At 40.9% G+C, this 17,789-nt stretch overlaps 1 protein-coding gene across 3 annotated transcripts in view; it reads right to left on the reverse strand.

Annotated features, from left to right (window-relative positions):
* The window catches only part of agap3 (ArfGAP with GTPase domain, ankyrin repeat and PH domain 3), a 114,053-nt gene that overhangs the window by 38,347 nt on the left and 57,917 nt on the right, over positions 1-17,789 (reverse strand). For all 3 annotated transcript variants that reach the window (XM_044053522.1, XM_044053570.1, XM_044053437.1), the window contains exons 4-9: positions 16,102-16,187; positions 13,109-13,250; positions 12,677-12,811; positions 9,455-9,582; positions 9,041-9,196; positions 3,895-3,978 (exon numbers count right to left, since the gene is read on the reverse strand). In XM_044053522.1, coding sequence (XP_043909457.1) covers positions 3,895-3,978; positions 9,041-9,196; positions 9,455-9,582; positions 12,677-12,811; positions 13,109-13,250; positions 16,102-16,187 — 731 coding nt within the window. The remainder of the gene's footprint in view (positions 1-3,894; positions 3,979-9,040; positions 9,197-9,454; positions 9,583-12,676; positions 12,812-13,108; positions 13,251-16,101; positions 16,188-17,789) is intronic.

Genomic DNA, 17,789 nt, shown 5'->3' on the forward strand with positions numbered 1-17,789 from the left:
CAATGCAGCTCCTCTGCTGGAGGTGACCAAATGCTGCTGAGTGTACGGGCCAGGAGGCTCTCTGGGGTTAAACAGTGAGGAGGGGCCCGCTTAATTAGAGGATTAAGCCGGGGGAATGCTTGTGCTTTTACAGCCAGAGCCTCTGTGTGTGTGTGTGTGTGTAGGAATGGTGGGTGGGGGGTTAAAGGGGCTGTGTTTTGCTAGCCAGGCCCATCCTGCAGGCTTTAATCCTGATTAACACATCAGGAAGAGCTGACCCTCGGTGACCTGGGCACCAGGCTGTTTGCCGACAATCACCCTAATCCAAACCCTCGCTCTTTTTTGGGGTGGGGGGGGCAAAAGTTTGTTTTCCTGGAGTCCATGATCAAATATGACTCAAATATTTTTTAAACATCCCTTAACTACTAAAATAAAACAGTTAAATTGTTTTCATTTATATTAACCCTTTAATCCGTTACTATGTTAAAATGTATATAGAGAGGCTATAAGAATATGTGCAATATAGACTTTTTTCAGCACAACCTATAGGCAAACTGATGAAAAAGACTATATAAAACACAACTGAGTAAAAAGTACTTGGATTGAATTTGTGAAATGTGGAAATACGACAAAGCTCAAAGTTCCCTTGGCTCGTTTTTTATGAACGAAAATAAAAAAGGACTATTTTGTGATTTCTGCACAATAATCTTTTTTTTTTTTTAAATATGCGATATAAAATGAATCATAACTTTGACTCAACAACAAATAAGAAGACAAAGAAAAAGCATTTTGTAAAGTCTGAAGATGTGACGTGTATTATGAGTTGTGTATTATTCCCACGGCACTTGTGTCATTTCCCTGCGGCACAAATCAGTGCCAGGTGAGCATTAAGGGTTGATAATATTTTCAAATAGTATCTTATCAGCATCAAATTCTCCTCGTCAGTGAGAGAAGGGAGGCATAAAAGAAATTTGATATTTAATTATGATTTTGTATGTTTTGCATATTATCTTCAATAGCGAGACCAATCTACATAATCATGGCTAAAAGTCATGCGTTTATACAGTAACTGGCACGGACAACTCTGACAATTCTCCAGAAGGACACATTATGTCATTCAATCAATAAAGTTCCCTTCTCCCACTCCTCTCAATTTAGTCAATACAAGAAGTGTAAACACTTTTTAAATGGCCCTCTAATCATACAAAGTAAATGATCCGGTCACATGTCCTCAAGCAACTTTATAATGCATGTTTTACAAGCATATATGCTGCTCATGTCGTGGTCTTACTGAGGCATACATAAATCTATACACACAATCAGTGCGGGGTTTTGTACACTGTGTTTATCAGCGTCGTGAAGCGGATCTATGAAGACAATTATGTGAAAATATCTACACGTGGCGATTAATTACTCCGAGGTCATTTGAACACTGATCCATTTTGGCCGCGATTGATATTTCACATACACTTTAGGTACTTTCTGTTAACGTTATCTATATTTTGTGTTGTACTAGTTTTATAATTAGTATAAGTTGAGATTGCACCCATGTCAGAGGTGATTTTATGTCGAGTTTTTCTGCTTCTGACTCTAAAATAATTAATTGAAACTGGGCTCATCGCGGTAATTTGACATCAGAGTGTGGTGTGTGGAGTTCAGTGCTTCCCTTACACACACGCACACACATAAATGAGCCTGTGCGACATAAGGAAACAGGCAGATAGACAGACGTGCGCTGTGTCTCCACACAATTGTCATATCTACACAGAGGAGATAACGTCTTTCCCCCCTTTTGTCAGACGACCAGGAGAAAAGCTGCATCCTGCCACTGTGGCTGACTGATAGGCCGGCCCTTTGTAAGAGGCCTGGGGGGGGGGCCTGTGTGTGTGTGTGTGTGTGTGTGAGGAGGGGGTCGGTGATGGGGGAATGCACTCACAGCTGAGGAGCTCCACAGTGGTGCATGCATTGTTATCCTCTCTCACTATTTTAATAGGTGGGAGGGGTGACAGGAGTGAGGACCAGAAGGAGGGAGAGCGACAGAGAGAGAGAGAGAGAGAGAGAGAGAGAGAGAGAGAGAGAGAGAGGGGTGGGGTAATTTAGGCCACTGGGGTGAGGAGAGGGTGGGGGGTGTAAGGTGGGGAGTGGTAATTAAAGCCACATTGACACTTTGATCTCCTTGATTGTGCATTTGACTGGCCTGCAGATGAGCCAGTCACACCAGTGTCCCCCTCTTCATGCCTCCTCCCGCCCCACCACCACAAGAAGAAGAGGGGGATTGGTTATCTTGTCAAAAGTTGCTATGACACTGAAGGAAATTGGCCCTCGACTCTTGTAATGGATGAGATAAGAATGGGATAGTTTACAGTAAAGATTGCTCTGAGGGGGATTCTTTTTTAATCTGAAAATCAGCCCGCAGATTAGCCAGGTTCTGCAGGGAATTACACTAATCTACATAAAACCTAACTGCTTTACCGAGATCAAATAGAAATGTCACGTTTGGCAAACTAAAACTTTTTTATTGAGATTTTTAGTGCCCTTTTCTTGGTGTTGTGCAGAAATAAAGTGTTGAAATTCAAATGCCTTAATAAGAATAATTTAATTTGAAAGATAAGCACAAATAGATGTTTTTTTTTTTGTTTTTTTTAAACAAATTAAATATAAATAACATTTTATTTGTAATATGGACCACCGCCATCTGATGGATACTGTACATCTGTTTCACCGCGGTTTCCCTATAGCTTGATTTTGTGATTGAGTGAGTAGGCTTGGATAAATTATTATTCTGCCATTATTTCAGCTGGACCAAAGCAATTTTCTTCCAAACTGGGGAAAAAGGTCTGGCTCAGTGTTTTATCTTCTATCATTTGTAGGTAAAGAGGATAATGTAAGGGTGCTGACCCTTTTTCAAAAGCCCTCACACAATCATCAGTGATTACTAATCAATGTGACAGTTGTATCGTAGGAACTACTGTACCCTTACGCATATGTGTCATTTAGTATTCACCTATCTGGTATATATACATACACACACACACACACATTATATATGTGTGTGTGTGTGTATATATATATATATATATATACACACACACACACATATATATATATATATATATATATATATAAAAATAGAGATAATTTAAGAAGAAAAATAATTATGGAAAGAAAAAAAAAAGCACATAAAATAGGGCAAATACAAATAAGTCTTTGATTATTAATGTAAGTAACATAATGTAAAATCTAGACTAGAGAGGAAAACCATGCCCACTGGGACATCAAATGAAATTTATGCCAAATTAATTATCTCAGGTGATGGTATCGATGTGCATGAATGAACGTTTATGAGAAAATATCACCCACACACAATTATGAACAATGATAACATTAATATTCACACTTCAAATGCTTTTTTTCAATATTAAAGGTATTGTAATAATACCGGATGCCAAAATGTAATTTCATTATTGAAACTGATGACAGAGCTGGAATAATATCTTCCAAATGAACGCGTTTCAATACACGGATGTCTAAATTATCTGAGAAAGACAAGTTCTCATTCTTCCATTAACACAAAACAAAAATAATAATAATAATAATAATAATAATAATAACAATAATAATAATATAAAACCTATACATTGGTGCAGTGTGATTTACACAAACAAGATAATTTCTGATTTGCGCTTACATGTAAATCCCTCTCTGGAGCTACACTTGCACTTGACACTATTACTACTACTATTTTGTTTCCTTGTATTATGTCTCCACCTAGTGGTGACAGCAACACCATGTCTACTGCTATACCAACATGGGCATTGTTTTGTGTGATTAGAAATCTTCAAAGCTCAGCATATGAGAGAGACAAACACAGGAGAACATGTTTTGGGCACAAAGAGGAGACTTAAAAGTGCTCACCTGTTTGATAGGTATGGCCCTTCCACTGCCTATGCTGTCTGTTTTACTGTCAACGCTCTTTGCTTGTTCACTGGCTTTCCGTGACTGCAAGAAAACAAGAAAGTCAATCAGCAACTCAAGCGACGCACAGACGATAAGGCAGAGGGGGTAGTGAGGGGAGTTTCTGAGAGTAGTTGTGGACAGTATGCTGGTGTGTGTGTGTGTGTGTGTAGGTGGGTGGGTGCATGTGTGCAGGACAGGGGAAAAAGAGTGGGGGTCAGTGGAGTGAGGTGTTTGCAGTATACGTATGTGGAGAAACTCGACGTTGCAAATTAAAAGTCTCAAAAAGAAGCTCGAAATGAACAGACAAGCAGACCAGCGGAACAAACAGCAGTAACATTGACGTGCAAGTTCAAAAGGAAAAAAGAAAAAAAAGAATCAAAAAAGAGACCAAACCAAGACCACACTAGACACATCTCAACACAGAGGAGACCAAGGACGACCACACATTGAGTCATGACTCAGCCCTGAAACCCTTTGAAGGAGGATCCTTCCCTCCGAGACCTGCAGACCAACTGCTGCTATAACCAGTGTAGCTTCAGCTGTGCCTTTAGCAAAGCTGCACTGACACAACTGGCTTGTGCAGTGCGGTATCATAAGTCAAAGTTCATCACAGTTTCAAGGGAGAGAAAGGAAAACGTGTTATTTTTAAAGAGCAACTTCAGTACATGCAGCTTCCTCTGACTCCTGGCCTGTAAAACCTGGTGGGACATTAAATGTTAATGCAGGGATTAAAACAATGTCATGTTACAGAATGAATCAAACAAAAATGCAGTAACATTTTCAGTCTTGGTTTAGGACTGTGGGAAAAAAAGGGGTTAGATTAGTAAATTAGACCTTTCATAGAAATAAAACCATGAAAAAAAAAACGTTCCCACCCCGACACAAATAAAGAGATGAGGTACAGGCAGGGACAGACATGAGTGTGTATGGTCTCACTCAGAACATGAGAAATGTCCACTCACCAATGGAAAAGAGGTAGACTCTGAGTTCAAGTAAACCAACTCTGGCATTTATATTTGTTCCAACATTTTATTTTTCTTTTTAATGATGACTTGTTTAGCTTCTATACAGACACCATACAAAGCAAGTCACAGGTTCACTTCAAAATATTCAACAGATTGACCCAAACATTGCAGTTCCCACAAAATATAGGATGGACAATAAAGGCATTATTTCATATATTCCTTATATGCATGTACTTTGTATAGAGTACCATCGTAAATAAAATACAATACAAGATATACAGCAGTCTATATTTTTTTTTGTGTCAATCCCTTCATGATAGAAAAGCGATTATGCGAGAGTTCATAATCTCTGTCCCCCGAAAACTAAAGAAAACACAAAACAAAAATAAATAAATGTGCAAATAAATTAAATAATTTAAATAAATCAACTCAAATGTTAAGTTTAACTACATTCATACAAGTCGGTGCAACCCATTTTCATTTGATGGCAACGTTCAATATATTATCTCTGTCATATTTTAACACCCTGACACACACTACCCAGATTTTTTATGAAGGCCTTCATAAAATTACCCCCTAATAACTCTCTGGATCTAAAATACCTCTATGTTTAACACATTTATACCACATTTCCATTCAATACTTCAAATATTCTCTGAAAAGCAGGAATGAATCATAAAGTTGTTGTTGTTTTTTTTTTTAAAAAAAAAGAAAATAAAAGAAAGAACAGACCAAAGAAATGTCGGGAAATCTAAAAGGAAGAACAAAAGAACAACTTGGCACCTCTAGTCCTTGAGTCCTTATTTATGGCAAAAGGCAGTTTGATGTCATGTAAGGAAAGGTTGTGTCCTTTGGGCGGCTGGATAACAGTTCCAAGAGTGACTTGACTGCACAGCGTGTTTTTGTGTGGGATGTCTGAATGAGAGTGAGGGGGGAGGGGGGGTTGGGGTGGGAATTTGGGGATGGACGGGGCGTTTCCAGGAGAGTCCCTAAAGTCTGTCTCACGTCCTGATAAGTGACGGCCTAGTTTGAGCAAGTTCACGCGCTCGCATTGGGCTCAACTTTAAAGCCTGCATCAGACGCAAAGTCCTACGGATTCCACAAAGTGCGAGCTCTTACCCTAAATGCAAGAAAGCAGCAAGGCTAAAGCAGTGACAACCCTTTAAGTCCTCAACCAATAATCTCCGCTCTATCAGGACTGGCAAAGCAGGGGGACTCTTTTGTTTTAAAACCATCATGCTCTTCTAATTCGGAAGGAGTTGGAAAGCCCTTTTTGTTGAAGAAAGGTTGGAAACAGAAGCACAAATCTGCAAATATTGAAAAACAGTGTCAAATGGTTATTTTATTTTTTATTTTTTTGTTTGTTTTTGTTTCATACGCTGAGATCCAGCAACAATTCGACGGACTAGATGTATGAAATGGCGATACACGGAACGACGGACATTGATAAATGGATGGGTTATGAGTATAAATGAACGGGTGGGATGCAATTTAAGTATAAAAAATGCCATAATTACTCTTAGATTCTCAAACAGTGTGCTTCTCAACACAAAAAGGGACAGACAGACAGACTGTAGACGTCAGGAAACCACTGACATTACAAAACAAGATTGTTCAGAGTTTTTGACCATGGAAGCACTAGGAAAGAATAACATGTACTGTGCTGACACCTAGTGGCCGCGGACAGATATGGTTAAAAAAGTGACTAGATGTGATTGGGTGGGAAAGAAAGGTTTATGATGGCGGTGAGTAGACAGAGCGCTAAGATTTTCTGTAGTAAAGCTTTAAGTTTTAATAACATACTTAAACTCATTTCCTGTTAAAACGATTCATCTAGGGCCTTTTCTGTTGCTTTTTGTAAATTTGGGCCAAAAATCTTTTTTTTTTTACTCTCCAACACTGAATTAACTCCATTCACTGCACATTGCAAGCATATTGTTAACTTCAAGAGTCCCAATGCCAGTGCCATGACAGTGTATAATTCTTGCAGCAACAAAATGTTTTGTACGTGTTGACTGAGGCGAGTCTGCTGCTGCTGCTGCTGCTGCTGCTGCTGCTGCTGCTCGTCAAAACTCGTCTTCCTGGCGACATTAAGGCATGTTTCCTTCCACTGAGCGCTTCTCTTAAAACTCCCTAATATCAACAGACTGAACTTATATTTTTACAGGAGTGAGGCTAGAAAATATGAATGGCAACTGGCAAGCTGTCGGCAGGACTTTTAGAGGAACCTTTTAACACAGAGGTCAGTTTGTTTTTTTTGTTTTTTTTTGTTTTTTTTTTAGAAGGGACAACACTATGAGAGGGCGATCCTTGACATTCTTGTGTTGATGGAGTATTTTCTCTTTTTTTTTTCTCTGTCGTTTTGTAAAATGGCAAAAAAAAAAAAACGTTGGCATCGTAAATCTTCCTCTCCTTAGCCCATCGCACTCTTCAAGTGTCACTGAGGACATGTCGCATCACCCTGTTAATTCTCCATCCCCTCCTCCTTCTCCTTCATCATCCTCATCCTCCTCCTCAGTTTCTGCCTCCACCCTCATCCCTCCCTCCCTCCTCCCACCCAGGGCTCGTCGCTCCTCAGAAGGTCATGAGCTGAAACTCCCGTTCGGCTTGCCATTCCGGCACCCACACTGGGTAGGTGGCGTGCTTCGGCATCTCCATGATGCGGACGGGGAGAGGCTCATTTCTCTGGTGGACATGGTTAGTCACTACCTAGCGGGGGGGAAGGGAGACAACAAGGGGAACTAGCACACAGCCGGTACTGCTCAGAGGCCACAAAGTCTGCAGCTCCCACAGCAGCTGGGGTAACAGGGTGAAGGCGGTAAGAGACACAGAGGATGGGAAGGAATGGATAGAGAGGTTACAGAGGGAGTTAGTCAGAAGGAGATGGGAAAGGGGAGAGGGCAGAAGGAGGTAGAGGATGGGGTCGGATTGCAACAGGAAATAGGCGAGGAGGAAAAAGACATGTGAAGGAGAAGGGACATTTTTGAGGAAGGGAAGGGATGTGAGGAGTATCAGTGAGGAGCTAGGAAAGAGGGAATCTCATGTAGCTTGAACTCTGTCTCGTGAAAGTTCAAAAAAACTGAGAAATACATTTTGGCACACCGGAGTTGAGTTGTGGGTTGAGAAATGCATTAAATCTTTTTTTTTTTTTTGTTTAGTGTTTTCATAGAATTACTTAATTGGTTCGATCATATTCACAGTCGGATTTCCAACAACCTCAGAGAGCATGGAGAGACTGAGGTCTGGCTATGTGAGATTAGGAGAGTCAGGAGGCTGGTGTAGGAGTGAAGAGAAAGGAGGAAAAGAAGGATGCAGACTGGGCAGAGGAAGAGGGCAGAGGCTACAAGTAAAAAGACAAGCTTAGGACAGCTAAGGAAATTTGAGTGGTTAGTGCACACACGTGTTTTTGGTTAGAGCAAAGGGAAAATACAACAGGACGTGGGGGGGTGGGGGTAGAGCATTCAGACAGGGGGGTCGGGTTACTGGTGTGGTAGTGAATCTCGGTGGCCGATTTCAGGATTGGGGGACTTATTTCAATTCAGTGTCAGTTTAGTGGGCCGTTGGGAGTTTTTTCTACGTTCAAGCTGCGCACCTAAAAGTGGCTCACGTGCCTTATAAACAGTGTAAACAGGCCAGAGACTGGACTTTAAGTTTATCTAAGGCAAGAAGAGCAAATGTTTGCAGTTTGTTGCTGCCATCGCTCCCCAAATGGGAAAGACATCACTGCACAGAAAAGAAAAAAGAAAGAAAAATGAGCAGCGTTGGGAGGGAACTGAGACATTAAGACGCAGAGGGCCCAGGTTGATTCGGGCGAGATGAAAAACTTAATCCATGTGCACTCACTACGTCCAATTAGAAAAAAAAAAGAAGTGAAGTAAAAAGAGTTGATGGTTTTTTTTCCACAGTGTTTTCTTTGATATTTCTTTTTGGGGAACTACTATAATTAGTTTCTTTTTCTCCTTTGCCCATAGTGCTGTGTGAACAAGACGCTTTCATTACCTGCTATCGGAGGCAGGAGAGGTGGCTTTGATGCATTTTGAGCTACCTGCTGTCTCCCTCTGGTGGACAAAGTGTGCTTGGCAATGAGCCTCCTAGTAGTGTGAGTGGGTGTTGCTTTGCATCAGCTGTCGCATACTTACTGTGAAAATGTTGGAACGGCGCTTTGACTGCTTGCGGATGGGCGTGGGTGTGTTGGAGGCAGCTATGGTCTCAATGCGCATCTCCCGCTGACTTATGCTGGGGGTGGAGGGAACGGAGGAGGAGTAGTCGCTGAATGCACCCCCACCGTTGGCCGCCTGGGGAGTTGGAGAGATTAAGAGGACCAAACAGAAACAGGAAGAAGGGAGAATGGAAGCGAGGGGGGAAAATATGGAGATATGGAGGAAATAAGAAGTGGAGAGTAAAAAACAACAAACAAGCAAGTTAATTTCGGACAGATATGGCAATATGAATGTGACCTAACATAACACTCTATGGTAATGTACTGTGGATTGATACCTTCATGATCAGTCAGTAAAACAGAGTGCTGCTGTGTATGAAAATGTTTTTATTACCTGGTTAATGTGAACAGAAGGAATAGACGCAGCAGGGACGGATGAATGGCTGGGTGAGTTAGGGAGAGATTTGCATGGTCCAATAGACAGCTGCTGCTTTTTCCTCATGGCCACGACCTTCTGGGCAACTGGAGGAGAGAGTGGCAATTAATATGATGTTAATGTGTGTTTTTCTTTTTGGTTTTTGGTTTTTTTCCAAGTGACGAGAACATAAAAGATGAGGCACTTTTACTGTTTCTGTGGAGAAATGGTAAGAACTCTCCCTTCCCAAAGCAACAGACTACATTTCAGGGCTTGTGGCTGAATGATTTGAGGAAAAAAAGGGCGATGTTTTCTGAATGGATAATGCCTGTGTTGTAGAATCACTGTCAAGCAGCAGCTTAACTGTTCCTGTTATTTTATGTTTTGTGATAATGGACATTTATCACTTCGCTTGATTTGCCAAAAAAAACAAACTGTTTCCAAATGTAAAAAAACATAACTTAGGTTCATAAAAAAATTTTTTTTCCTTTTTAAATCACAAGGGCTGTATAGAGACCATGCACTATAGATGTTATAACCCAGTACTATGTGACAGCAAGGTGCAGTTAAAGCTGGATTTTCAGTGTTTTTTGTTGCCGCCGTTTTTATTATTCCGCTACGGTTTGCTCTTAGAAATAGAAGCGATGTAACGTCATCTGTACGCCACGTCCTTCATCTGAAAACTGACTCTGACATGTAAGCCCGTCAGACCAGACTGGACCGAGGGAGCGTTTGTGTGTATACAGCAGCAGTGCAAGGGGCAGACGGGGACAAGAGGCATTTCTACTGTCCGACTGCTGAATGACCTTTGGTTTTTTTGACCTGTTTGCAGGCATCTCACTTTATTGGCGCAGTGTTGTTATTGCCTCTATCTTGACAAGAAAAAAGGAAAAACAATCACTTTGTACGTGCAGCTCGGGAATGTCGTTAGGCAACACGAAATCTAAACACGGTTATACTAAGAAACACACAGGGAGTCATGAGCAGCTAATAGACTTAGGCAGTAAACTCATTTGACAATGGTTTGAATGTGATGGACCATTGTTATATTTAAAGTTCTCGCCCCCCCTTATGAGAGGAGAGAAGAAAATATCAGTACCTTTGTCTTTGGAGACATCTTCTAAATTTTAAGGAGAGACATCAAAATATAATTTAATCTACTTTGTATATTGTAAACAAAGCAATGGCACAAATCCCTTAGTGTCCCTGTATTGACAAAAAGGTCAATACAGGGACACTATGTCTGCACTGGTATAAACAGTGTTTAGAAATGCTGGTCATGTCTCGAGTGTTCTACAACACAAACAGAGAAAAACTATTTTCTGTTTCCCCAAAGTAAGCGAAGCTAATTCCAGTCAGACATAGAGCCACATGAACACATTGTCTCACCCCCTCGGGCCGTTTGTTTTCCAGTCAGGTAGTAAGCAACATAATGCTAAATGGCTCATACGCAAAAAGGTACCTCTATTTCCAAGAGAAGTAATCACACAAAATGGTAGCTGCAATTTCCCCCCCTCTGCAGTGTGATGTTAACCAAATGAGACTATTGTTACCATCCGAACAACCTGATTTGCCGTGCAGTTGGTGCAACTCATTTAATTCACGGCACACTCGAGCGAGGGACTGGGAGGGGAGGTTTGGGTGTGATGTTCGTGGGTGCGTGATGTGAATTAGCAGGAAAAGAGAGATGATTTGAAGTTGCGCTGACAGCTGGGACCATCGCGCGGCAAAAATACAGAAAAGGAAGCACATGATGCAGAGCAACTCCTCCAGTCAGCCAGCACTCCATCTCTTCTAATTATTTCAAATTGGGCTTCAGGAAGCAATTAAGACAGGGCGGGAAGACAACATGCCCGCCTGTGCATCAACAGTCAATGACATGCAAAGCGAACATTGCGTTGCATATTCAGATGTTTTGTGAGAGGTTGACAGGCGTTCAAAGGAGTTGCAGCCTCAGGGATAATGTGCCAAAGTTAAAAGCAGTCAAGTTTTCAAATGAAATTCAAATCGCTTTGGTCATGGATTCAGGGAAATCTTCATTTTCAGATTTTTCAGAGAGACATTAAAATCATATTTCACTAATTAAAGGCAACTTTACACAAAGTGGTCTCTAGCTTACAGCTCCACATTTATATGAAATCTTACGTCGTGATTTCCGCATCCATAATTACTTGGGGCCGTTTGCCAATTATATTAAATTTAATTTAAAATATGAGCCCTGCGTCATTAATTGAAGTGAGTCTGTTAATGTTCCGCTGCTGTTCACTGCCAATCACAACTGCTGAGCCTCGCAGAATAGAGAGAATTACCGCATATGTACACTGCTCAATTTGAGCCGAGCATTTATGAGCAAATTTCATAAACGGCATGAAGTGCTTGTCCAATTAGCCCGGCATTTAAATAAAGATAAATCAATTGCATGGTAAACGGAATGACACAACAACAATGGTGTTTCAAGACGGTGGTAGTGATCTAATAACCTAATCCTCAGAGGTCACACCTGATTATTCTATCACCCTTTAACATTCACTTACAGTCACTTCCTTTCTTTAAATAGGAAGACATTGTGTGTATTGTAAAATCATTTAGATCAATCATTTTAGTCGATAAATACAGCTGGTGGTTGGTTTGGCCACGTTTGTTAAAAACCTAGAAACAATCAAGTTTAAACAGTAAGGTGTTCAACCATTTTTATATTGGTATATTCTGTTTAAATGTATTCTAAACTGTCAATTTACCCTTGATTGTGTTCTCTTGCCCCCCCCAACAGGTGGAGGCTGTGATTGCCAGGCCATGTGTCAAGTGGGAGTGACTAAATTATAAATGAGCGCCAGTGTCACACAGTGTTTCTGATCTTGAGGAAGCCCTGAAGACTAAATCTGATATGAATCCACAATCATATGACTCTCGCCTTTTAAGCCTTTCAAAAATTCAGTCTCCACAAGAGTTAACCAGTGGAAATGATGCAGATTTGAGATATGGGTCACTTTTAAAAGACAATGTAAGCAAAGAAAAATCAGATATAAGCAACATATGAGAACTGGGCATCAGTGTAAACGCAGCCTCATTGTTTAAACATGGTGCAAGACTGCTAACTTCACATAGTACAATCTGAGGATAGATAAGCAAAGTTCACTTTACACTGAACTATGCCATCGTCAGGATTTTCTGTTTCCCCATCTCAATAAACGTCTGCCTCACCATCCTGGAAGACTCTCTCCACGTTCAGGCCGTAGGTGGAGCAGGTCTCATAGTACGTGCAGCGCTTCAGGTCGTTTGACAACTTTCTGGCCCGTGAGTCGTCGATCACTCTGGGGTTGGCAGCGCTGATTGCATCTAAGAGAGCAGGGGGGGAATTATACAAAAACAGCTGTAATCAGATTGTAATGCATCATTTTTCAGGGTTATTCTAAGTTGTGGATTAAGTTGTCAGCCTCCAGGTTGAGTATGTCACTATTCAGTATTCACGGAGTACAAATTACAGAGTTCTACTTCACAACAAGGTCATGATGGTTTCACATTAGACAGCTTATTATTAAATGTCAGAGTTTATTTGCAAGAAAACACGTCCTGGAAGAATGTATTATTCCACGTTTTCATAAAAACTAAATATATCAGATGAAGGGCAAACACCTTGTGTTCCAACGAGGACCATGGGGACCTCAGCTGTGTTCCTGTAGCTGGAGAGGCGCAGAAAGTAATTGTAGACCGTCTGGAAGCTGATCTCATCCTCCAGGCTAAAGACAAAAACCACTGCATCCACCCAGGCAGCAAACTGAAGACAAAGCAGAGGAGGATTGTTGACGCACTGTGAAATAAAAACCTGCCTCGTTAGAACACGGCGACGTTCGCACGCACACACACTCACACACACACACACACGTTTCCCCAGTTTGGCGTTTCTGCCACCTCTCCACGCAAAAAATGGGCCGCGTGTGTCTGTGAGAGGCTGATGAAATCATGTGAAACTTCAAAACGTGAAGACACAGGAAAATGGGAACATGTGTAAATCCATATGTGTCCCGTGGAGTTTTAATCATTTTTTAATGAATAAATTTAAGTGGGAAAGCCTTTGGGCACCGCCAGCTTAGGTCTGTCAAATTCGGATTGTTGGCGTTTGGAGTTTAACTCGTCATGTGTAAATAATGCTCAAGCATGTCTTGAATAAACTGGTGTAATAGACCTTTGTCAACATGAAATAGTCAGACAAACAAAGGTTTATGATGATTTATGAGTCGTGCTATTGTTCAAACGTACGCGTAGGTCAAATAATGGACACTTTTCCTGACAAATGTATTATTTTAAAGCTCCATGCGCATATTTCCTAACATGATTGAGAAATAATGACACTGTACGGCCACGACTTTCGCACAGCACTGAATGAAGCCTATATTTTGTGGTATTTCGTGTTTCTTGTGCTTCATCCTGCTATTTGAAACACTGTGGGCTGAATGTGTTCCTGAGAGGCTGGATATAAATAAAGCTGAGGTGAGACTCATGTGCCATCGCTTGAGTTGAAGTTCACATGAGAGGACAGAAGGGGGCAGTGTAGCAACACTCACGACACACTGTTTAAAGCCGGGTGAGGTGACAGTGAATGATTACACGCTGCTGCATCCTGGCGGTTTTTTCTGTATTTCCCACTGCTATCATAATGTTAGAGTCCTTGTATTTGCTGCGTCATATACATTCATCAACTCTGCGTAGTATACTTTACGATCCAACGGCGGGGAGAGGCTTCCCATGGGCGGAGGAAATCAATCCTAATCACCTACCATTGTAAGGCAGAGACTAAGCAGAACCCAGAGTGGCACTAACGGTGACAATCAAGTGATAACTATTCCCTTGTATTCCCCCACTATTTCATTCAGCCTTCACATCTCACCCTCAGATCCCCATAGGGAATGAATGGGGGGGAATCAGGCTTGCGAGCCACAACTCTGCTCAGCCTCCAGTGAGTGGGAACATAATGGAGGCCTTTAATTATGTCACTAATTATACAGGCAGCCGACAACTGAGCTGAACTCATTTCTATTCCCTGATCTCACTGAGCAAGTGAAGGCGAGCGTAATTCTGACGGTGACCTTTGCCAAGCCAGGTATCTGTGGGTGCTCATTAAAAACACCGGGATCACATGTGACATGAGACACTGAATCTTGTGAATGAAGCCAATAGCGGGTCTACGCGTCACCGAGCACTGGCTGCTTCATACTTTTATACTATTCTTTTTACTGTCTGTTTCCTGCAGGTGTAGCAACAACAATAACAACAAAAAGCCACTGTATTTAATAATCTTACATTACTAGAAAAACATTCAATATATTTTTACAGTCATTATTCTTTGCTAATATAATAAGAGTTAAATAATGGAAGACACTCATGACAATTGTTTTACACTGGTGGGAAATAACATCAACTGTTTTTAAACCTGCATTATATTATTTTGTGATGACTTAGCAATAAGAGTCAGTTATAGACTGTATTTACACACCAGGGATATACAGTTTTATCACCTCGGCGCTGTATCATTTTAAAATAGTTGCTCGTTTCCACACAGCACAGCAGATGAACAGTATTTATTTAGGATCCCACCCGTTTATGTGACGTTTTTTTTTTAATCAGAGAGATACTAAATGTGTTTGTTTGGCAGCGAAGTGTTCTGTGTTCCCAGCAAGTGTTTTTCTTCATCCTTCATCTGCACACAACACGGGTTCATGTTCAAAGACACTGAATCAAAAAATGACCAATTCATAAAATAAAAACATTTAAAAAAACGATAGAAAGATAAAATAATCCTGACACGCTGAGTGGAAGCGTGAAGTTCAGTGGCACTTCTGCGTGGGCGCTCAAATGTTCACACTGCCCACAACTAAGTGTTTTTATAAAAACTAAATTTAGCAGCTTTAATTGCAATACTGAGACACTTCTAATGTATTACAGTATTACCATTTCATGCTTATTTCTGCCTCCACTCCACATAATGTCACTTATATCACATTATTATACTCCATTACTTGTATTAAATGGCTGCATTTACATCACTATATATTTTTATATCCACTTAAAAATAATCAAAACACTGTTTGTGTTCTCGTTTCAGAGTGATCAGGAAACATAATGACGCCCTGGAAGTTTCGTAAGTAGGTGGGAAAACCCAACTAACCCTGTGAAATCATGATAAAAGAATAACTTAAAGAAAGAGATGGCCATAACTTCTTTAAACAAGGCAGCAATCTCTTCCTTAATTTATCCCCTTTGAAAGAAAACATGGAACGGTGTCTTATCACATTATCAACAGTGGCCCACTCTGGATGAAACGGTGGCTCTGTGACTCTCCATTTTTCACATACTAATAGGACAATTATGTGCCGCGTTGTCCCTTTGACCACAGAAAATGATTTTGGCTCGGCACGCTCATTGATCTGTTGCTGCCCTTTTAAGTGCTTTTGGTGGAGCAGCCACTGAGTGTGGTCACACTGCCTCAGACCGTCCTGCAGTGAAATAATGGTCTGTCTCTTAACAAGTCCCCATCTGCATGGGAGTTTGCACCAACGGCCTCTGCTATGACTCATCTCGCAACTGTGGTAAACAACGGAGAGACAGTTTAAAGGGATTAACAGTGTTACCTGTAATTCCGGAGGCCCGCCTTCATCTCTGATCAGGAGAAGGTAGCTCTGTCCATCCACGACTATTTCCTTCTTGAACCGTCCCCCTGAAAAAAAGGAGCACAAAGTCTGTCTTGACACAACGACTCCAATCCAGGGGGGTTTCATTCATTAATCATTCAAAAATAACAACGATGAAGCAAATAAAACAAAATTCAATATCAAAGTGCTCAGCTTGGTGTGACTAAGTTTGGCGTTACGTGTATGAGCTTTAATGCAGCTTCTTGATTTAGACCTGAATGTGTAGCTGTTGTGATCATATGGTGAAAGGAAAACAGGTCTCTGTGGAGCCAATTATGTGGGCGAGAAATTGCCTTTTAGCATGTCTAATGCACAGCTGCTCAGGGAGTCAGTTCAGTGCCCCTGTCACCGCACCACCACAAGTCCTGGAGAAACCCAACTTTCACTTGATAAACAAAGTATGGGGACATTCTCGAGACAATGAGTCATATTTCTAAAGAAAAAAATAAATAAAACAAAAAATCAAAGCAGTGCCCATGACATGCATCTCATTTGATCTCTTCTTTTAAGTTAACTACTACATTTGTCTGTCCCTGCCTATAATAAAATAAAGACAAGTGTTTTGGTTTTTTTTACTCTACTACTCTACACAGTGTTCTCTGATCTAGAGCTGCAAAAAACTTGAATAAGAAGCGGAGCCAAAACGAACAGAGACTTTCAAAACAAGACACCACAAACGAAACACAGCGTCCAATACTTTGAGGTAAATTGGCAACTGTTACTTGAATTCTGGGGGAATTAAACGATTTTTTTTAAAATCATGAATTACATTCCAACATGATTTGTTTTAAATTTTATTATCATTTATTATTATTAGATGCTCGTGTCTCTTGTGTGTTTGACCATTTTCACAGTTAAACTCTGAGATTAAACGAGAACGAAAGGAAACCACGGGAGATAAAATCAGAGGCAGAAAACTCGTCTTCTGAACTGATGCGTCTTGGGTCACACATGCCCCCGGGACAGGACTAAAGGAGCTGACACTTGGCAGCGGATAAGTGTAACGCAACCTTGGCTTTCTCTTTCCTATTCTTCAATTCCTTTCTAATACATATTCTTTCTATCTTTTTTTGCCTTTAGCTAAAACTGGCTGTAGATAAACAAGAGACCACAGTGAGAATTATACAGTAAATTGCATTTGCACATATAATGCGAATAGTTTTGCGATCCTCTGGAGATTAAAGAGATTGAATTAGAATGCTGTAGAGCTAGAGAACGGAGCTCAGAATGAAAACACAATATAAATGAGGAAAATATGTTGAAAGCCAATAATTCACAACGCACAAATTCTGATCGTGGACAAAAACTGTCGACAGCAGGTGTGAAGGCAAGAAAATAAAAGTACACCTGTTACTCTTTCCCAGGAATTACATAAGCATGTAGGCCAGCTCGAGTCTTCATGAGATTAGATAATGAGGACTTGTATATCGTGCCGTTCAAGCACAGATCTCGCATCAAAGAGGAGCTGTGGGGACAATAGAGTAGCCCATCACTGTAATTTTGAAAAGGCAGGAAGATTTCCTGTCAGTGCAAGCAAAGCATATCTCCACATGAGACACACTTCCACCCTGTTAAGTCCACTTTAGCCTGCTTGGCAAATGTGGGACTCTCCCAGCCTTTAGCACAGG

The sequence above is a fragment of the Solea senegalensis genome, linkage group LG1, assembly GCF_019176455.1.
Source record: "Solea senegalensis isolate Sse05_10M linkage group LG1, IFAPA_SoseM_1, whole genome shotgun sequence".
Lineage (NCBI taxonomy): Eukaryota > Metazoa > Chordata > Actinopteri > Pleuronectiformes > Soleidae > Solea > Solea senegalensis.